The sequence below is a fragment of the Artemia franciscana genome, chromosome 21, assembly GCF_032884065.1.
Source record: "Artemia franciscana chromosome 21, ASM3288406v1, whole genome shotgun sequence".
Lineage (NCBI taxonomy): Eukaryota > Metazoa > Arthropoda > Branchiopoda > Anostraca > Artemiidae > Artemia > Artemia franciscana.
In genome coordinates, this window is record NC_088883.1 from 8829012 (window position 1) to 8852254 (window position 23243).

The 23243-nt window shown below is 31.8% G+C and overlaps 1 protein-coding gene across 11 annotated transcripts in view; it reads right to left on the reverse strand.

Annotated features, from left to right (window-relative positions):
- Positions 1–23243, reverse strand: part of LOC136041019 (sodium channel protein para-like) — a 592014-nt gene that overhangs the window by 301986 nt on the left and 266785 nt on the right. For 5 of the 11 annotated variants that reach the window (XM_065725535.1, XM_065725533.1, XM_065725530.1 and 2 more), the window contains 2 exons: positions 18864–19037; positions 8344–8466 (listed from right to left, as the gene is read on the reverse strand). The exons of 5 other annotated variants lie outside the window; for them this stretch is intronic. In XM_065725535.1, coding sequence (XP_065581607.1) covers positions 8344–8466; positions 18864–19037 — 297 coding nt within the window. Of the gene's footprint in view, positions 1–8343; positions 8467–11542; positions 11666–18863; positions 19038–23243 lie in introns of all 11 variants that reach the window. One more of the 11 variants, XM_065725527.1, reaches the window with a different exon arrangement.

The window sequence follows — 23243 nt, forward strand, 5'->3', positions numbered from 1 at the left end:
GTAGACTTTAAAAATATAGACTTTCAGTGACAATTTCATTTCTCAGAAGATTTGTTTCATTTTCGAAATGAAAAAAAAACAACTTTTTTCAAATACCAAGATTTGAGGTTCTAATAGCAATGTTTAATTCCAAAATGAATACATATTTTTCCACTGTCCAAAGTTTTGTTCGTAATTTTTCCATTATTATTTTGTGAAATAAGTTGAATATTTCTAAAAAAAGAATTCTTTTAGTATACAAGAACTATTTTTATGCTTAATTCAAAAATAAAACCATACTTCCTACAGAAAATTCACGTTTTCTTTTTCACTCTCTCTCCCTTGTATAGAAGGTGTTACTTGACTTTTAATAAGCTTCAAATTAATAAGTTCGAGCTGGCAACATTGCGAAATAACAGGAATAGCAAGAAAATTTCTTGTACAAAACGTTCATCATGTTCCGAAGTAAACTAAATTAAACGCAAAAGTTTATGTTGCGACTTGCGAGAGAAATTTTTGGCATATTTTTCAAAAGTCAAGCTCAAAATAAGTCAATGTCTTGTCCGCTATTTTCCAATCCTTCCACGGAGAGAAAAAGAGTATATTCCTCTCCCCTCTATTCCTAAAGGTATATTGTAAATATCTGTTATTATATTTAAAATATATCTCAAATTAAATTTGAAATTTATTTATTGAAATTTATTTGAAATTATTAATATATTGTAAATTTCATAATAACCAAATGTTATTAATTTGAAATACATATTATTAATTAATAATATATCACGAATATATTATTCAGTTTCAAATAAGTTTAAATTTATTTGAATCTAATTAATAATATATTTAACTTTAATTATATCTGACATTCAATTATACAAAAATTATAAAGATTGCACAAAAAAATACTGGAAGAAAAAGTCTAGATAAATAAGTTGAATCGCAAAAACAGAAAGATAGATAGCAAATTCATGCATACAGAAAAAGAGATGTGAGGGGTGGGGGGTAAACTATGGGGTATCATGCCGTCAAATAATCTAAATGTGTTAATAAAGGGTAAGTGAATCAAAGTTTGCTAAATAATAAAAATCTAGTAACTTATTAAATTGTTTGGCTAAGACTAAATATAAACAGACTAATGACTAAACATAGCCCTAAGACTAAATTTAACCCTAAAACTAAATATAGCCCTACGTTCAAAGTGTTATCCATAAACTAAATAATACAATATTAAATATCTTTCTCACTCTAATGCTTGAATAAAAAGTTACTCCCGGAAAAGCTTATAAATCTGCTTATAAAGCTTATAAGCTTATAAAAGCTTATAAATCTTATAAAGCTTATAAGTCCGAAAAATGGAAAATATGCCCTAGTCTTGAGCTCGGAAATTCAATTTTACCTATAACTCTTTCATCTACTTCGACTTTCTACTATCGAATTTCAAACCTGCTTTTATTGATAGTTAAATAAAAATAAATGTTTCAAAACTATTTTATTATTAACTAAGAAACATAATTAAAGGATTTAAAACCAAGGAGCGACCCAATTTTGATGATTCGTCTAAGGCTAAACAAAACACATGAGGTAGTCTAATGGACTGTAAATTCATATGAAAGGATTTAAATTCCACAGGAATATAATGAGGGGGAGCAGAGAGTGATGCTTTGAACAGATTGGGATGGAGGAGGAGAGTAATGCCTCTGCTCAGTGGCTTGGTGCAGTAATGAATTTTCGCAGCAAAATTCAAAAACAGCAAAGTTTGTGTAAATTCATTCACCTGATGATGCAGATAGACACCATATACGTGACATAATGTACAGGGTATGTAGTGTAGAGAACTAAAAATCAATGTAGATGACCACGTACAAGACAATTTTGTATTTTATGATCCCCCCCCCACAAGGAGAAAGATAATGAAACGAATTTTAGAAGGTGCATATTCCCCTTCCGGAGCTAATGACGAAGTACCATAGACAAACAGGAAAAAGGTAATTTAGTGCCCGAAGTCTAAAAAATACAAAGGAGTACTCTATAAACGTTCTTTATTCTATCTTTATATATTTCGTACATAGTATCTTTTTTTTATTGTTTTTTTAAACGTGCTGTCATATATAGAACTTATTCCTTCATTTTCATATCCCTTAAAAATATTTCCAGGAAGACTTTCTGCTAACGTCACTCGTTTTTGAAGATAGATTGGCGCTTCAAATAATATTTTTTCTTCTTAAAAAGGCTTAAGGAATTGTAAGAAATTCATATATATTAGTTCTAAACCTGAAAAATAAATTGAAGATACTGGAATCTGACATAATACCATTATAACGGAGAAGAAAAACAATAATACGAAAATCCTAATTCTGTCAATAAATAGAAAAATAGAAAATAACGATAGAAAATCGCTAAATAGGAAAATGAAAATGAAAAAAATAAGAAACTGAAAAGCGATGTGTAATAGCCGTAACAAGAATTGAATCTGCTAACACTGCAGCGGTTTTAGCAGAAATAAAAAACTCGAAAATTGGCCTAAATTGAATACTCTTTTCGTTTTTCAGTTTCGCCAACTCATTAACTGTAACTCTAAACACGTATGCGGAGAGAACAGTAGTTTTGTATCCGTATTTACCCAGGGACTATCATTAACGGCATTATTTGTTCAAAAGTCCTTGTTGAATTGAATTTTTGGGGACCCCTCCGCATACGTGTACAACTCCTAGATAACTTCTACTAAGCTGATCATAGTTAAACTAGCTATTTCACAGCAGGCAACTAGGAATATAGCTAAACCTATTAAAATATTCAAATTACCAGGCATAGCGCAGCATTCATGAGGGTTAAGTTACTGGATTTTTATAGAGCTACTATCCTCAAAGCTAAATAAAGACATTCTTTCCCCAACCATATCCATGCCCTAATTAATGTTCAAAAATCAAAAATCGGGAATTAATTATTATTATTAATTATGCATTATAATTATATATTATAACATATATTAATTATATATTGCAGTTAATAATAATTATTAATAATTACCGATTCTGTTTCTGGTTTCAATGAAAACCCGTTTTTTACCTAATATTTGGGTTAAAAATTAAAAAAAATCAATATATATATATAAAAAAACGATATTTTGGTTTCAACTGAAACCCATGGTTTGGGAAAGAAATAGAACTTTTAACCTTTAAAACGAAGTTCTTCGGCAAAATTTAAAAACCGAAATCTAGGAAAAATTTTAAGACTGAGTAATTTAAAATAATTATAATTCTTCATTTATTTGCAAACAAAGATTAAAATGCATCACATTTGAATGATTGAAGAGGAGAGTTTGTAATCTAATAGATTATTAATAACTAAATTTTAACCCAAATTTGTTGTGTTTCTAACGATATTCTGGTGATTTACTTTAATAGAAGATTCGTAGATTAATACACCTTTCAGCAAAATCTTCTAGAAGAATTAATATTTGTCAGTTTATAAAATTTCAAATAATATTTCTACCCCCCCCCCCAAAAAAAAAGCTTTACTGTTCCAAGACTACAAAAGTAGTCTTTCAGTGTTCCAAAACTAACATATATATATATATATATATATATATATATATATATATATATATATATATATATATATGGGGAAATCCTGCCTTTATATAGTTTTATATTCAAGTAGTTCTATATAAATTTCTAAGCTACTGATCGAAGAATATTCCAGAATAATATCTGATACTTCTTGTGATTTATGATTTTGTGTTAGCCCGAAAACAGAGGAATGATCTTATTTCAAAAAATTTCCGTCAGTGTTATTGACTGTGATTACACCTAATGGTCTGAATTAAATGAAAAAAAAGTAATATTCTCTGTGCGGTAGCTACTGGGAAATCACCAGGCATAAAAACACTCTAGCTATTCCGAAATTTATTTTAAAAATCAATTCAGTTTATCTTTTATTTTACCACTTTACCATATTTTTTCTTTTCATTTTACCACTTTACCATATTTCTCCCTTAATTCTAGCACTTTTCTGTATTTTTCCTCTCATTTTGGCACTTCACTGTGTTTTTCGTTTCACTTTGCAATATTTTTTCTTTCATTCTGCTACTTCGCCATATTTTCTTTTCGCTTTACCACTGTACCGTATTTTTCTTTTCCTTTTACTACTTTACCTCAGTTTCTTTTCATTTTTGTGCTTTCCTACATTTTCCCTTTTATTTTACCGTTTTACCATACTTTTCCTTTCCTTTTACTATTTTATCACATTTTTCATTCATTTTACCACTTTACTACATTTATCGTTTCATCCTAGCGCTTTATAATATTTTTCCTTTTATTTTACCAGTTAACCACATTTCTCCTTTTATTTACCACTTTACCATATTTTTCCTTTCATTTTACTATCTTACCATATTTTTATTTTCCTTTTACCATTACTACTACTACCACTACTAGTACTACTACTACTACTACTACTACTACTACTACTACTACTACTACTACTACTACTACTACTACTACTACTACTACTACTACTACTACTACTACTACTACTACTACTACTTTTCATATACCATTACACCGAGTTTTTCCTTTAATTTTACAACTTTACCATATTTAATGACGAAGACAACACTGCCTTTCCAAAATACAACAACGAAAGAGAGAATAATGAGGACTTTTTTCCCAAGACAGTGAATCAACAAAACCTATTTGAATATTTCGGCCCTATATCTAAGGGCCGTCTTCAGCAAAGAAAAAATAAAAAACAATAAAACACTTACAATAAAAGTTATCAGTTAAAAATCCATTTTTTATTTTAAAATAGCCTTGGCCCTTAGATATAGGGCCGAAATATTCAAATAGGTTTTGTTGGTTCACTGTCTTGGGAAAAAAGTCCTCATTATTCTCTCTTTTGTTGTTGTTTTACCATATTTTTCATTTCATTTAGAGCTTTACTATATTTTGTGTTTCGTTTTACCCATTCACCATGTTTTTTCTTTCACTTTACTGCTTTACCGTATTTTCCTATCATTTTACCACTTTACTATATTTTCCTTTAAGTATAGCGCTTTACTATACTTTTCCTATTATTTTTGCTAATTAAACATGTTTATCCGTTTATTTAACACTTTACCAAGTTTTTCCTTTCATTTTAGTGCTTTACTATATTTTCCCTTTCATTTTACCCATTTGCCATATTTTTCTTTTTATTTTACTGCTTTACCATATTACTTAACTATATTTTCCTTTAATTTTAGCACTTTAATATATTTTTTCTTTCATTTTGTCAATTAACAATATCTCTTTCGATTCTGTTGATAAAAGAGCGTTAGCAAAGGTCTTATACTTATATGGTATACCAGCAAAATACATTGAAATGATTTGTTCTATGTACGAGAATAATACTGCTGCGGTTAAGGTAGGAAATGAGGTTAGCAACTGGTTTTGTATTAAATCAGGAGTTAAGCAGGGTTGTGTTCTATCCTCCTTTACATGGATCATTTTGATGGACTTCGTCTTAAGGAGCACAGGAAAGGCAATTGGAGACCACGGAATCAAATGGGGAGGAAGAACGCTCCTGGACTTAGATTACGCTGATGATTTAAGAATATTAGATGAAAGTGTGAGCAAAATGAATGAATTTTTAGAGGTTTTGAGAGTTCAGGGTGCTAGAATGGGCTTGAAAATTAATGTGAAGAAGACTAGGTCACTAAGGCTAGGAATAAGTGAAGAAAAAAGGTGACGTTGGGTAACGAAAAGATTGATCAGGTTGGCAGCTTCACCTACCTTGGTAGTATTATTAGTAAAGACGGTGGGAACAGTGAAAATGTTAAAAGTAGAATAGATAAGGCTCAGGGTGTTTTTTCACAGTTAAAAAAAGTTTGGAAGAATAGAAAGATAAGTCTGCAAACCAAGATTAGAATATTGGAAGCTGCAGTGATGACAGCGGTCAAATATGGCTCTGAAGCATGGGCACTCCAAAAAGCAGATGGAAATTTACTAGATGTTTTCCAGAGAAATTGCCTACGGATTGTTCTGGGTACCCGGCTGACTGACCGTATTTCAAACAGTACGAAAGGTTGTACGAAAAATGTGGTTTAATAACGCTTTCTAGGGCTATCATGATAGAAAGGTTGAAATGGCTAGGCCATGTTCTGCGGATGAAGGATGACAGATAGCCGAAGATTGTACTTTTTGGCCAACCGTCTGGGGCTACACGGAAAGCAGCTCGTCCTTGTCTTGGTTGGGAGGATGTGATAAATAAAGATTTAAAGGAAATGGGAACTTCCTGGGAGGGTGTAAAGAGGGAGGCCTTTAATAGATTAGGTTGGAGGAGGAGCGTGTGTAGCTGTGTTGGCCTCCGGCGGCTTGGTGCTGCAGTGAGTTATTATTATTATTAGTAGTAGCAGTAGTCTCCTTTTATTTACCGCTTTACTATGATTTTCTTCATTTTACTACTTTACTACATTTTTCTTTTTACTTTAGTACTTTACTATATTTTCCCTTTCATTTTACCATTTTCTTTAGTTTTTTCTTCATTTTACCACCTTACCAAATTTTTCCTTTCATTTTACTTCTTTACCATGTTTTTCTTATCATTTTACCGCTTTACAGAGTTTTTTCCTTTAATTTTAGCACTTTACTATATTTTGCTTTCATTGTACCAATTACCCCTATTTCTCCTTTTATTTACCACTTTTACACCTTTTTTCCTTTCATTCACCCCTTTACCGTATATTTCCTTTCATTTTACTACTATACCGTATTTTTACTTTCATTTTAGTACTTTACGATGTTTTCCCTTACCTTTTACCACTTTACTATATTTCCCTTTAATTTTAGCGCTACACTATTTTTTCTTCATTTTACGAATTAACGATATTTCTCCTTTTATTTCCCACTTTACCATATTTTTCCTTTCATTCAACTACTTTACCATATTTTTCCTTTCATTTTACCATTTATTTTTGAAAATCAATCCTTAGCAAGTGATACCTTAGAAGAAACACATATTCGTAACAATTGAAAAGAAAACTCTTTAATTAGAAGGAATTACTAATAGATTTGTAACAATTGAAAAGAAAACTCTTTAATTAGTAGGAATTACTAATAGATAATTGGACGTGGTGAGGCAGATTTCATGTTACTTGATACATTAGAATTTCCGATTTGGAAATATATGCTGTGTAAGAAGACTTAACTTTTTTAGAAAAACAGTGAGCCTACTTAAAAAAAATCGTCTTTAGTTTAAAACTAGTCCTTGGGCTAAACTCATTATTAAGCGTTCACAGGCTAATTTAGCATTTCAAAAGCTTCATCGGATTTCTGCCCACGTCTCTCTGACAAAACCCATTAAAAGACAATTTTCCCTTTTTTAAGAATTATGATTAGTGATTTACGATCAGTGTTATTTCCCGTTTTTTGTTGTTTTTTTTTTGTGGTGGTTCGAAATAGTCTTGAGTGCAGACAAGTTATACAAGTTTGAATTGAATTCAAAATTCAATTCGTATCGTTAAAAAATTCATATATCCGAATCCTATCATAAAAGCAATTAGAGCACAATTGTAGGGAAAATATCGAGGTAAAAAACAGTGTTACCTTATATACGATTGCTCTAAATCCAGATCTGTCATGTGCCATAATAACAGTTCCATTCTTAATTCAGCTTCAACTAGTGATTCTCCCTCTAATGACTTTTTATTGAAAACATATTTTTAAATTATCGGTTACAACGGTCTAAGTTTTGTTTTTTCCCTTTATGGATGTTTTCTCTTCATAGTTGCTTTCTCTTTATGGTTGCCGCTATATTTATAGGGGCAACCCCTATATTTTTTGGTTATATGTTACTATATGTTACTTTATATGTTTATGGTTGCTTTCTCTTTATGGTTGCCCCTACAGGGGTAACCATAAAGAGATAGCTATTCATTTACAGGCATGTTTTACAATCGTTGGTTTAGCCTGAGCTTATTTTTTTGTGTTTGCATATGGTGTTGGCAACACCATATGCAAACACAATGGTGTTTATGGTGTGCAAATGGATAAAATTACAATTATTTAATCAAGATAAGAATTTACAGTTGCTCAATAAATTGGTATTTAAATTTCATTCTAAAGCATAGTGAACTGTTATGCCGTATTTATTTCAAAAACTCTAATAGGTATATTAACATGTGAAAAATTCAAATAAATTGTTTCAACTTTAAGTTTATATAGGTTAGGTGTCTTTTGCACAAAAGCATCCATTCGAAAAAAAGTATCAAAAGGCAATTCTAAAGTGTATCAGATATTCTTCTGGTAAGTGTAAGGGTTTACTTCAACTAACGCAGGGTGAAACTGGGTGAGCATTTGGATTGTGGCACCCAAGATACCTTACCCGCATACCCTGCATCCTCGCCATAGCTCGTAGAGGGCGCAACGCTCTTAGCGTTCGCATAGTTTTAAACGCTTGTATCCCTCCTGCGCCGAGAAGTGACGCAGTGAAGTTTATAAGAGACACCTAATGAAAATAACTTCAAAATTAATTTTGGTAAATAAAAAAACTAACACGGTCTTAAATACTTACCAATTCACTTAAATTGTCTACCCTTCCAAAAGCTTGTTAATCAAATTTGTTGCAAATCTTCACTTAGATTCTCTTACTGTAAACTAATTTAATACGTAATTTCAAATATTTTTCCCAATGAAATATAAAGAAGCTATTTCGTTCCTAGATTTAAGGGGAGACATTTACCCCCGGTTAGTATTAACGTTACTCATTCCTAAATTTATAGTTAATTACACTAGTTAGGAGTTAATTAGACTAGAGTTAATTAGATACTCTAAGTAAGATTTCCTTTTCTTAGAATTGATGGACGCCCTAATATTAAGCTGGAACAGTACTTTAAGAAATACCTTAAAGCATCAAAGATATCAAAACAAAAACATTTTAGCCCCCTTGATCAATCTTAGGTCAATTCAGGTCTGGCAACTACAATTTTCTAAGATTTTTCTTTTGGTTATTTCAAATTCCGTGTTTTTAAGACAATTTGAAATACTCGTCAGTGTTGCCATGTTGAATCGTGAAAAGAAATAAACAAAATCAATTATTAAAATTTGATGAGGATTTTATCCGTAAAATTTGAATATTAACATTCTGTTGATTACCAAAAGAAACAACACCCTCAAAGGGAAGCTAGACATTCATAAACTTTTTGGCGACATCTATTGTGTTAGATTAGATTTTGTTTTAATTGCATAGCTGCACGTTAAAATATATTTGTACAGGAAAATATAAAATATACAGGAAGTGTGTGGAGATGAAGTAAATGAATTAGCGAACAATACGCCTGATACGAATCAGGGATATTAGTCCTTCAATATTTTATTTCAAATCTCAATAAACGATACATATGATCATAAATTATCGATGAATCATGTGATGTTTATCGTATGACGAGATGATACATATACAACAAAAGATACAATTAATGATCTTGTCACCCCAAAGAATCTGAAATCCAAACCCAGATTTATCTCACGGGTGATTAACTAAAATCGGATGATTTAAAAAAAGAAGAGAAAACAAGGGGCAATATTGTATAGGCAGAATAAACTCTACCAAAGCTACGCATATAGAGAATTTAAAAATTAAAAACTTGTCTTTCGCAATCATGTTCTTGAGTTTATGAACGATCGGAGATTCGAAGGACCGAATTTCCATTCAGGAAATCCTAAAGCCTGAATTAAAAAAAATAAATAAAGGCACCAAATAATTTTTTTAAATCTGGGGGGAGGGGCCAATTTGTTTTCTTTTGAGTTTTTAATGTAAATGCCAAAAACAGAATTTTTTTAGGAGATGTATTTTGTGAAAGAATGTGACAGGTTATGCCTGGTCAAAATGAAGAAAAACTTTTATATTTAAAACGATAACGAAATATGGAAAAATATCTAAGGAGGAGGGGAATGCCATTTTAAAGTATCATCAAATCCTAATGAAACTTTGAAGATTTTTGAAAACAGTTAAAATCTACTGATGGAAAACATTTTGACATGCTTTAAGATAGAAGTCTGCCCTTAAACTGGTTCCCATATTTAGAGGTTCAACTGTTCATAAGAAAATTAATGAAATTATTAACAAGCTTTTGGATAGTGCTAGGTCTAAATTTACTCCAACTACTAATAATTTTTGCTCCTTTAAAAGTAATCAGAATCCTAATAATAAAGTCAACTAGCACAACACATTATTGAATTTATAACACATAAAAATAAACCTCATCACTTCAACTAAAAAGGAAATAATCTTGTTGGATTCTTTTTCCACGCTACCACTATAAGTTATTTTTTTGCTAAGTTGCAGCGGCCAAATTTTTGGCAACCCTGATACTGGAAAATCAAATCGCCTAACCTAATTCTAAGGCAATTTCATTTTCCATTGTCAGACTATAGTTCATTGTCATTTTTATATTATCATTTTTTGAATATATTGTCATTATATTGTTATTGTCATTATATTGTCATTATAGGTTCTGCAGATGAAGGATAGATTGCCAAAGATTGCCCTTTTCAGCCAACCGTCAGGGGCTAAACGGAAAGCAGGTCGTCAGTGGTTGGGGTGGGAGGATACCATAAAGAAAGATTTAAAGGAAATGGGAACTTCCTGGGAGGTTGTAAAGAGGGAGGCCTTGGATAGATTGGGATATAGGAGGAGCTGTGTTGGCCTCAGGTGGTTTGATGCTTCGGTGAGTTGTTAGCAGTAGTAGTAGTAGTATATGTCAAAACTAATAAGTCATTGTCAGGCATTATGCTCGAGCCGCACTATAGCATACCTGCCGATAAAGAAGCCAGAATTTATAATATCGTATGGGTTTTTCCTTCGATTTTATAGTTTTATTATACTTTTAGAGTTTTTACATACTTTACTTTTTTATAATTTTTTTGTTATGCTTTTTTTTTACATACTTCTATTACTGACTCCGATTCAAAGTTGAACAGGTTGTCAGGTCAATGCTAATTTGCTCCCAATGATTGTTTACGAATGCCAAATATTTGTATCTTTTGCCGGGTTTTTTTTCCAGGTTGTGCTGTTTTTTCTTTTTTTAAAGCAAAATATAAAAAAGGCATTTAGAAAAAAACATACTCAGAAAAGATATCTTTCAAAACCTGAGGGGAAAGGTGGGGTACAAATAAATTTTTTAGAGGGGGAAATTCGTGGGGGAGGGGGCAAGTGCAGCAAAAAACCCACTATTTTTTTCACAGACATTTTATAACTTCACAAAACGATAACTTGAACTTCGAATCTGATTGGCCAATTACAAATTTTTTGCTTGAAGGTAGAATATTGCCTAATTTTAGAAATTACGAACAAGAAAACTTATTACCGCTGTGGTTGTGCGTAATTTTGATTTTATCGCCAAGTATGACTATAACGTAGCCTGAGCATTACACTGAACATTTTGTTTCATATAAAAGGCGTTCAAATTCCAGAATTCTCTATTAAGAACAATTAACTTATAGCGGTAGCGATTCCTAACTCTGGGGAGTAAACAATCATTTTGAAATGACACAAAGCCATGATTTCTTCTAAATTCACATACCCTCATGCCCTGCATTCGAGACATTGCCCTAAGAGGGCGAAGGGCTCTAAGTGTTCTCATGGTTTTGAAGGCTTGTATACCCCCCACTCCAGCCAAAGAAGCTGCGAAGTTCATTAAGGAGAGCTGAAAGAGTTTGTCAGAGAAGAAATAGATTAGTAGACATAGAATACTGAAACACATATATTAAGAAATATAAAGTGAAGTGAATATTCAGTTGTAAATCAGTTAGATTGTTAATGTATCTGGCAATTTGTTTTATTGTCAAGTTATGGATGGAATGTTTGAGATCAATTCTCCTAGGTCAATCCTCGCATCAAAGTTTCAATTTTCATAAGAACAAGGTCTCAGCACTTGGACCAATGCTCATTGGGATCCTAACACCTAGCTTATTTTGGACCCAGAGGAATAGAAAGTCGAAATTATACTATGATACTCTTAGCCTAGCATCTCAGGAAACAAAAATTCAATAAAAGGATGACATGATAGCCTTGAATATAAGATATGACTCCTTGACTATAAGATAGCACCGGTATGGGTTTTTTTTGGCATATGTAAGTGTTTAGTGCTGATGCCTTTAACTAGTTTCTTATTTTTTTAGGAGGAAGGTTGTATAGGTCGTAAATCATCAAAATCTCTGTCTCCAGTTTTCTCCCACGTCTAGCGTAAAGGTTTTAGCAAGTAATGATCCCGTTGGTACCTCGTATACGCGGAGATAATGTAATGCAATCTACACTGTATTATGGATCTTTCTGAACACATAAATTAGCAATTTGGCATGGTGAACGTTCACAAAGTAAGAAGGTTCTGAATGCTTCACTATCATCATTTGGGCTAAAATCAGTATACATGTGAGCACAGTACACATAGTTCGGTGCCTTTCAGAAATTGGCAGGACAGAAAATGAGTACGACAAGAATAAACTCGAAAAGTCAAATTATTTATTATATTAAATTAGTTTCTAAATTTAATTAATTGCTTTTAATTGTGTTAAATATAATTAATGCTAAATTCTAATTTCCCTTTTTAACAGAAAAAACTTTCTCATTGCGTATTTTTCAAAATTATAAGTTTTTATCCTACAAAAATTGTTTTAACTTTTTCAAAAACTGGGCTTTTACTATAAATACGGAGTTTGTGGGAATTATCTGATAATCTACTGCTAGTCTAAGTACCATCATTCTGCTTTATAACACGATTGAAGTGATTTTTTAGATATTTCTGTTAAAATTTTATACAGGCAGATAAGCAACTATGCAGAACTTTTGGTATCAAACTTTAAGGGTGGAAAATACGATTTTAGAAAAAGAGCAGTAAAGGTGTTTTATAAAAACTATAGGAGACTATGGATAAAATCACACAAAAATTGAAATTTAAGGGGTTATCCCCCTCCTAAGTATGTGCCTGCTGGAAGGGTATTCATTTATACGCATGGTCAGTCGACAGAAAAAAAATCTTGTACATATTATCCTAATGAGAAGCTTATGTACCAAGAACGGTGAAACTGAAATCTTATTGTTTTAACTGGTTTCTGGATTGCTTGAAGTGGAAAATTACACACCCGTATAAACTTTAAAGAGTAGAAAAAATCGAGAATTCCAGTTTTAATGAAAAAGACCTCCCTCTGCAATAGTTAAGTTTTTGGTGGTACCATGTGAAAGAATAAGAACCTTAGATGAAAAATTAGAAAAAAAGCTAAAGAATATGGCTCCAGTTGTTTTCAGGAACCAACAGATGGCGGCTTTTTGAAATTTTAGGGACAGAAAGTGTTGTAAAATTTAACTAATTAGTTCGCTTGTTTATTTTCCGGTTCAACAACCCTGACAAGCCCTGACAAGAATACTGACAACCCAACCTACCCTGACAAGAATATAGTGCTGCTCTGAAAACTTTATTATTTTGAAATAACCAGTTTTTTCAGAAATATCGGATTTCAGGTATGATTAAACTTAAGCGGGGTCCAGGGGACAAAAAATGTTTTCATTTTGATGTCTGGTACTTTAAAAGCAAATCCTTGTTACTGCATCAATACTGAATGGTTTCTAATAAGGAGTGATGTCGGATAACAGCGTAGACATGCAGTGAAGCAGATTTCTTCCTTTTTTTATATCTTTTTCTTGTTGATAAGAAAAACATTTTTTTTTCGTATTTTGTATAGCAAACGTGTGATAGACCTGTTTTGACGCACAAATTTTTTTTCAACTTTGTTATCAGCCGTAAACTATGAAAGGGCTATTTTCTAGCCCCCTGAAGACGCGAGTCTATTAATAATTATTTTTTACACGCTACCTAACTGGCTCTATATTGCTTTCGTATTAGCAAGTAAGCCTTTTATCTTATTTTCAGCGTCTACTAATAGTGCTTAATACCGTTAATAGAACTATTTCAGTTCGATCATAGAACCAACCCAGAGGTAAACCCAAGTACCAACCTTTAAAAACCTACCACCCAAGATGTTTATCTTGTCATTAGACAAAAACCGCCAATTGGGCAGCCAAAAAATTTGTCATTGTAAAATACAGTAGAAACATTTAAATTGGGATGTATACTCACCCATTAGGGGAGGGAGGGGGCAAGGAGTAGCAATGCGCTTCGAGAATGAAATAAGTAGATGGTTAAGATTGTTTAAATGCAGTTTTTAAAATTCTCCACGGCTTCCTTCAAGTGGTCCCCAGTCCTTAACTACGACCAATAAAATAATTGCCAGATACACTATATGACAAATAAAAGCTCTCCACTCGACACTGAATAAGCACACTTAGAATTTCGCTCCAATTGGAGCAGCTACTCACTCTCATGCCTTCCCATCGAGATACCGCACGAAGCGGCCTTAGGGCGCGTAAGGTGCGCATTGAACGAAATGCTGGAATATCTGCAAGCCCCATCCACATTGCAGTTAAGTTGATTATTGAAAGCTAATTGCAAACAAAATATTGATTACTAATTTCATGACCTTTGAGATCACCAGGACTGCCCCTCCTAGGGATTTTTCTTATATATATATATATATATATATATATATATATATATATATATATATATATATATATATATATATATATATATATATATATATATATATATATATATATATATATATATATATATATATATATAATATATATACATATATGTATATATATATATATATATATAATATATATATATATATACAATATATATATACATATATATATATATACATATATATATAAAGGAACAAAAAGTTCCTTTTTGGCAGCCTCTTAGTGACGGCTCTGTATGTCATTAATAAATCATTATGGTTAATCTTTGGTAAATTTCAATTAGTAATGGTATATTATCTAGTGGCAGCCCTGGAGGTCATTAATAAGATATTGGAATCTCAGTCTTCAGCTTGGAATCGTGGGAGAAGTACACATGTATTGAACATTGCCTCTCAAAAAGTATGCCGAGTATATACATTCTTACTATTTCGTATTTCATGATTTGGTTTTCTGGAAGTGAGCTTTGGAGTATTTTAGTTCTCAGTGGCAGCCCTTAAGTTCATTAATAAATCATTTTAGACTTTTTAAAAAGAAGACAAATTTGGCTAAAACTCTACTTTGATGCAGACATTGAAACATTAAATCAAAAATCATTTTCAAAAGATATGACATTTTTTCATACTTGATTATCTTTTTCAATTGGTTTAGATAATCCTTTTTTTTAGAGATCTTTGAAAGAAACGAATAGAATTTACAAAAGGGCCATCTCAAGACTAATTCTTAAAGGGTAAATTATTCGACGTAGATAACTTCGAAGACCACACTGCCTTTCCATGACGAAAGTATAACAGTTCAAAATAGGGATGAAACCTTTTAATCGACAGTGAGCAGATACAATTTTTTTTACTGGATATTTCGAACACATATACAGTGTTCATCATCAGCAGTAAAATTCCTAATAATCATCTAAAAATCCTGACCATCATCAGCAATTTTACTGCTGATGATGAACACTGTATATGTGTTCGAAATATCCAGTTAAAATTTTTTATATCTGTTCACTGTCGATTAAAAGGCTTCATCCCTATTTTGAACTGTTATACTTTGGTAAATTATTCAAAGGAGGAGGAGTGTTTTGTAGAAGCTTTCGAGAGTTATTCGCTGATTAGTAGAGAAGAAATAAATATTGAATGAAGGTAGTAGGTTTAACCCCCTCCACCATAGTCTATTACCACATCAGTAGAACAGAACAGGTGTAGTGTACAAAACTACCAAGACAACTACTAAAACTGTAAGAAAAAAGAATGTAAAAAAGAAAGTCTAATCGAGTATCACATTAGTACCATAAAAAGACAACTTAAACAATTCTAAAACAATCTGTAAAGAGAAAACATTAAAGTGTTACTGACCGTGTTTTTTTCTTACTGAGAACACATTAAGAAAAAGAAGATGAATTTGAAAAAGAGATAACATGAAAGGTTTAAACAAACTAGATTCAAAGTAAATTAAAGATAATTTCTATAAATAATTTAATAAAACTGTTTTTTAACAACTGTTACATATATATCCATTCTTTCGCTATAAAATTATAGTTTTCTTGATAATTTCTTTGGTTTTTCAAATATTTCCCTGTTTTTGTGTTTACTATACCCCCACCCTCCTTCGTGAAAGTAAATGACTGCACAAGTGCCTAATAACATTTAAGATTTAGTTATCTTTTCATATCCGTAAAAATGAAATCAGAAAATCCATTTCCCCCAAAAAATAGCTTTAACAGGTAGGCTAATTGTGTTTTGGTACTGGAAGACACTGTTAAAAAAATATCTTAACATCCAATAGATATTATTTAAACAAGCTAAGGAATTGAGCGTTAAGAGACAAAAACGAACGCGTTGCTTACGACATGACGTTTGCTTCGCCACAGACGACACATAATGTCACTGGTCTTTGATCCTATGGTAAAGTTGGAATAGGCCCGGACACCTGAATCAGAATTTAAGTCTGCTGGAGAGGAGCTAGATTTGAAAGTAAATCCTATTGAAGGCAGTCTCAATGACTGTGTGTGACTGAATATTCCGCTCTTAGGATCCAGTGAGTGGTTAATCAAAGTCATCAAGGTATTACAAACTTCTTTTTTAATTGTATTCGGTATTTTCATAAATGAATGAAAAATAACTTTCATAAATGAATGAAAAAATAATAAATGAATGAAAAATGATATGATATGAAAAATTTGACTGAATAAGGCTATTTAAATATGCAACGCTTCTTATACAAACTGACACCATGCTGTATCACAATTGACACCATGACACCAAATTGTATCACAATTGACACCAAATTGACACCATGCTGTATCACAAGTTCATAGTTGAGATCGACTAAACTAGGAATTCTGATGTACAAGACAACCCTGGTCACTTTTCTTACTGGAATAACTATTTCAATATTCACTAGAGATGTAAGAGATCGCCTTAAGAGAACGCGTTAAGAGATCGAACATCAAAAGATCAAAACATAACATAGTTTTTATTAGGACAAGACGTTTTCTTGACCATATATGTCACATAATGCCCCTTAATTTCAGTCCTGTGATTCCGTCATTTCTTATACAAATTTACATCATGCCCAAATTTAGGAAGAGGAATTGCCACACTAGGGATTCTAATATACAAAGTTTTCTTATTTTTTATTTGGAAGAGCTATTGTAAAACTCACCGGCTAACGCTTATATTCGTTAGGAGACAAAAATATTGGTTCTACTTAGGATTAGAGGTCTTTTTTCGGCACAGACAGCATTGCAGCAATTTTCAATAATATGAAAAAATTCATCTTATATAAATGACACTGTGATCTTAATATGTAAAATTTCGAAAATTATATCTTTTTTTGGAAGAAATGGTTTAACATTCACCAGACAACGTCTATAATCGCTAGGAGACGAAACTTATGTTTTACTTAGAACTAGATGTTTGCTTAGGCACAGGCGACATATAGAGCAGCGATTTTTTTTTATTATATTTTATATAATATACTTATAAGTATATAAGTCATGTTATTTTTTATATTTTTTTATTATTATTTTATTTACGATAAAGTTTTTCTTATGCAAATGACAGCAGTGACAGGGAGCACATTCAGAGGGAGGATGGGGCAGACTAGAGATTCTAACATTCAAAGAATATTTTTTTTTCACTAGAAGAAGTCTTTCAGCATTCATCTGTGAAAATAAATGGGTAACTTTTGAAAAGGAGTTCATCTGCATAGGTGACAAATAATGTCACTAATTTTAAACCATGTGACAAAATTGCTTCTTCTAAAATTGCCAACATGATGTGGCCCAAGTTCATTGTTATGTGAAGCATCCAGAATTAAATCATTTTCTCTGATTGACACTGTAGTTAAGTTGCACATTGAAATCTCTGATCAATGTATAAATCATTTATGATTGACGCATTGAAATGAACGGATTAATCAGTGATATAGTACCCGGATTACAATCTCAAGCTGTGGCAACCCATCTTAGAGGCTAGAAGGATACCATATTCATTGTTATGTGAAGGCTTTTTTTTTACAAGGATAGCTTTTGAAAAGGGTCTTGCTCTGCACAGATGACAAATAATGTCACTAATCTTAAATCACGTGATTAAATTGTTTCTTGTACAAATTGACACCATGATGTGGTCCAAGCTCATGGTCAGAATGTTTTAAATTAAATATTCTAATATGCGAAGCATTCAGAATTAAATCACTTTCTGTGATAACTGTTTTAGCATTCAGTAGACAATGTATATTGATGTCGAAGGATCGAGCGTGACAAAACGTGGCTCTTGCCTCAGACAAAACTTCTGCTTTGCCAAAGATAAAGTATAATGTCACTGATTTTCCATAATGACGTTCTTTCTTCTTATTATAAATTACCATCTTTCTTATTACCATTTATTATTACTTACCATCTTTCTTATTAATATTAATAAGAAATAAATAGTAATATAATAACAAAATAAAAGAATAATAATAAAATGAAAGAATAAATAAGAAAAGGTAATAAGAAATTAAATTACCATCTTATTATATATTACCATCCTCACTGTGAACTTTAAAATTACACCCATATTAAAATAAAAACTCAAAATTATATAGGATTACATAGTAATTTAACATAATTATTTAAGTACAATAGCTAGTGGATAATTAATGAGTATAATAATGCATATTCAAAAGCCTCGATTTTTGTCATAACGAAATTTCTTTGGTTAACTCGTCTTATTAAATTATAATTAACATGTGATATTTTCTAAGCCCTTTATTCGGCAATTTACAAAAAAGCTTAAAAAAATGTGGCAAGAATTACTTACCATGACGATGACAAAATCAAGCCAACACCAAGCGTTAGTAAAGTAGTTTTTAAATCCTAGAGCAAGCCATTTGATCAACATTTCAAAGAAGAAGATGACCGTGAAAATGCGATCCATATAATACAGTATATCCTGAAGCACAGGTCTTTGTGGCAGTTGTACGTCCTCAAGAGCCTGTGATAAATATTAACGTATAACGTTATAACGTTTTATTAATAAAAATTAATGAAACGTAATAGCCACTCAGAATTGTGTTGACATTAACGTTAGTGATATACACTATATGTTTTAACAGAGCATGAAGTTGAAAAAAATCTCAACTAAAACAATGTAATGTAACCTAATACAAACTACCTCTCCCCCCTTCAACTAACAAAAAATTAAAGTCATAAGAATAAACATGTATGTCTGCTACAATGTTTCCATGGTTGCACTAGCTAATAAAAAAGTATTGAAAAATTTCATCAAGATCCCATCTTCTAAGAGGCGGTTTTAGGGGAAGGACAGAGGGGGCATTTGTTCTAGGCGCAGAAATTTTAGGGTCGCAAAATTCTAAATATATAATCAACCGGGTATAATTATTTTGTAATTTTATTTTTATAAACATAAAATAGAAAGTGCAGTAAATTATTTAATTAGTTTAAAAATAATTAATAAATTATTAATTAACAAAATAAAATAAATTAAAGATAATCCCATAATACTAATTAAAATGATTAAATACAAATATTTAATAATAATTAAATAATTTAAATAACAAATTATCAATTAATTAATAAATTGAAAATAATTTTGTTAAAATTTGACCTGAAAATTCTCTGGGAAACAGGGGAAGGGCGCTAAGCAAGAAATTGGCCCAGGGGCAAGAGAGGCCAGAACCACGACTGAATTCTATGGAATTTTTTTTTTGTATTTCCTGAGGTGCCGAGCTGATATACCGTATTTGGGCGCATTTAGAAGCAGATTTAGGAATTAGCAAAATACTACCTCAATTTTATATCTCAAGGACCAAAAGTCCCTGATACCGAAGACTTTTATGATAACCTTGATTGACAGTCCTTGCTGCAGTGCTATGTAGCATAATGTATGTAGTATGTAATGTGTAATATGTATAAGTATAAGGATAAGTATAAGTATGTAATGTATAAGTAGTAATGTATGTAGTATATGTAGTATGTATGTATAAACCACTTTTATGATATTTCTTATGAAGCAGATTAATAACCCCAATAACAAAAATATGTACTATTGTTATAGAAGTTATGATGATCTGGGTTAGAGGCTCGCGGTTCATTTTGTTTCCTTAAGAAAAAATCCTATCATATAGAATCATGCAGAAAATGTTGTCAAAGTTTTACAGAAACCGGTTTTTGATTGAATGATAAAACAGATAAGGAATGAGGCATCAGCCTTGGAAGTCCATACGGTACTGATTTCCATTTCAGGCCCTTCAGCCAGGAAATGTTGAAAAAGCCTGTGCGATGATCAACCAGGATCAAAATATTTTATTTAGATATTTAGAACTAGCATTTGTTTCCATATAAAATCCAAACTCTAATTATATTTCATTATCTTTAGTGTTTGCATGACGTTTATGTGTTAACTACTGCTATTGCTGCTAAGACACTGCAACACGAAGCTGCTTGAGACCAACACTGCTGCACACGCTCCTCTTCTGCCTAATTTTCATCTGAATTTTCATTCTCCACGTTCAAGGGATTTTTCAGAACTTTACTGTTTACCTCTTCCCATTTTAAATCCTTTCTTTTAACCTCTTAAAGAACCTCTGACCTCTAAGGATTTGTTTTTATATCCTTTCTTTTTGACCACTAAGGACCTCTGATCTCTAAGGATTTATTTTTTAATCCTTTTTTTGATCTTTTAAAGGACCTCTGACCTCTAAGGATTTATTTTTAAATCCTTTCTTTTGACCACTTAAATGACCTCTGACCTCCAAGGATTTATTTTTAAATCCTTTCTTTTGACTTCTTCCCAACCAATTTAGGAACAACCTGCTTTTCACTTGGTCCTAGATAGGTCTCCAAAAGTGTATCCTTATTTTTCAAAAATTCCTTTGGATTGGCTTTGGATTGATTATTTCCTATTGTAGCGCAGCGTCCCAGTTGCGTTCATCTTATTTAGTCTAAGTTTTCTATTTTTTTTTAAAGTGGTGGTTCTTACGTAGCATATACACAAAGACTAATCACAAGGTCCCTAATCACAAGGGTCCATCATCCATTACCCTTCCTAAAATCACTCTGTTCTTCTCTTAAAACTTTATGTACAAACTTATGGATCGTTATGCTAAGTAATTTGCTTTCTTTACACACGAGGCTAATGGCCCTGTAACAACCACATTCGCTCTTATTACCTTTCTCATTGAGGGGTTTAATTGGTCTAAATCACTAGGTATTTCCTCTTTTTTTTAGAATCGTATACACAATCTCCAGTAACTTACCTCTAAGCTCACAACCACTATATTTAAAAAAGCTCATTTACCACACTGTCAGCACCGTTTTTTTTTTTTTTTTTTTTTTTTTTTTTTTTTTTTTTTTTTTTTTTTTTTTTTTTTTTTTTCTTTTTTTTTTTAGCGCTATCACTGATTTTTCTTCACAAAATAAATCTTAATTCACATCGAAATTGTTGCAAACTTTTTCTTTATTTTTTATTTCTTTTCTTGTAACTAAATCACGGTTTAGCATACTGTCAAAATATTCGGAAAAAAAGAAGGAAAGAAAACGAGAAAAGAAAAGAGTAAAACAATTGTCATCGAAACACCATTTTAAGAGGATAATTTGTTTAGACCTAGGCATGAGTAAAAACCTTGACTTTGTTTTCCACCAAAAGCATTGTAAATTTAAATAAAAGACAAGTAGATAAAGTACCGATGGGCTATAACTGGTATCGACACTTTCAGTTATCATTTCTAAGTATTGATACATTCAAGGCTATACCTTCTCAATAAATATAAACAGTAGTACAAAATCGGTGTTTGCTTATGTGGTACCCCAAAAAATTATTTAGACTTGACAAACATTAAATATTCCCATTTCTTCTAAGCTAGGCTTATGAAATTTTGACGTAATTTCTAAAGCAACGTGTTTAGAAAATACAAATGGAAAATAAATTTATCAGCAAAAAGGATTGCAGAACACAATGTTTATCTTTACTCATATATCTTCTAAGCAAAAACATGTTAATGAAAAACGGCTTACTACGTCTACACTAAAAAAGCAAGTAAAGAAAAAGGAATTAAAGTAAAAAAATGAGGCTTATAAAAAGATGAAATGAGAAACAAATGATAAAATTAGTAAAATAAAGATTTAGGTAGAAAGAACTTTTACTTTATAATTACATTAATGAAAAATAAAATGAAAGGAACTTATAACAGCTAGAATCAAAAGTGAAAGAAAAACAAAAGAAAAAAGAATAATGGAAAAGAGATTACAGAAGTTAAAAAACGAGGCTTAAAGAAAAAGTAAAATAAGAAAAAAATGAAAGGACTTTATGACCGCTAGAAGCAAAAGTGAAAGAAGAATAAAAGAAACAAGAGCTAAGAGCTCATATGGCACTTGTGACGAGGTCGGAAGAGCCGAGAGCTCATATGGTGCGAGGTCGGAAGAGCCAAGAGCTCATTTGGACGAGGTCGGAAGAGCCGAGAGCTCATATGGTACGAGGTCGGAAGAGCCAAGAGCCAAGAGCTCATTTGGCACTTGTGAGAAGGTCAGAACCTAAAGTTAAACTTTATAGCACAAGATCCTTCTAAATATCAAATTTCATTAAGATCTGGTCACCCTTTCCTAAGTTACAAATACCTTAATTTTCAAAATTATCTCCCCCCTCCCAACTCCACCAAAGAGAGCAGATCCGGTCCAGTTATGTCAGTCACGTATCTTAGACAGGTTTCTATTCTTCCCATCCAGTTTCATCCTGATCTCACCGCTTTAAGTATTTTCTAAGATTTCCGGTCCCCCAAACTGCCCCCCCCCAATTACGTTTGATCCGGTTGAGATTTAAAATAAGATATCAGAGTTACGAGGTCCTTCTAAATATGAAGTTTCATGAAGATCCGATCACTCCTTCGTAAGTTAAAAATACGTTATTTTTCTTATTTTTCAGAATTACCCCCCCCCCCCCCCCCCCCGCAATTGAGCGGATCCGTTCCAATTATGTAAATTACATATGCAAGACTTTTGTTTATTTTTCCAACCAAGTTTCATCCCAATCCCTCCATTCTAAGCGTTTCCCATCATTTTAGGTCTCCCCACCCCAAACTTCCCCCAATGTCACCAGATCCGGTCAGGATTTAAAATAAGAGCTTTGAGCCACGATATCCTTCTAAAAATCAAATTTCATGGAGATCCAATCACCCGTTCGTAA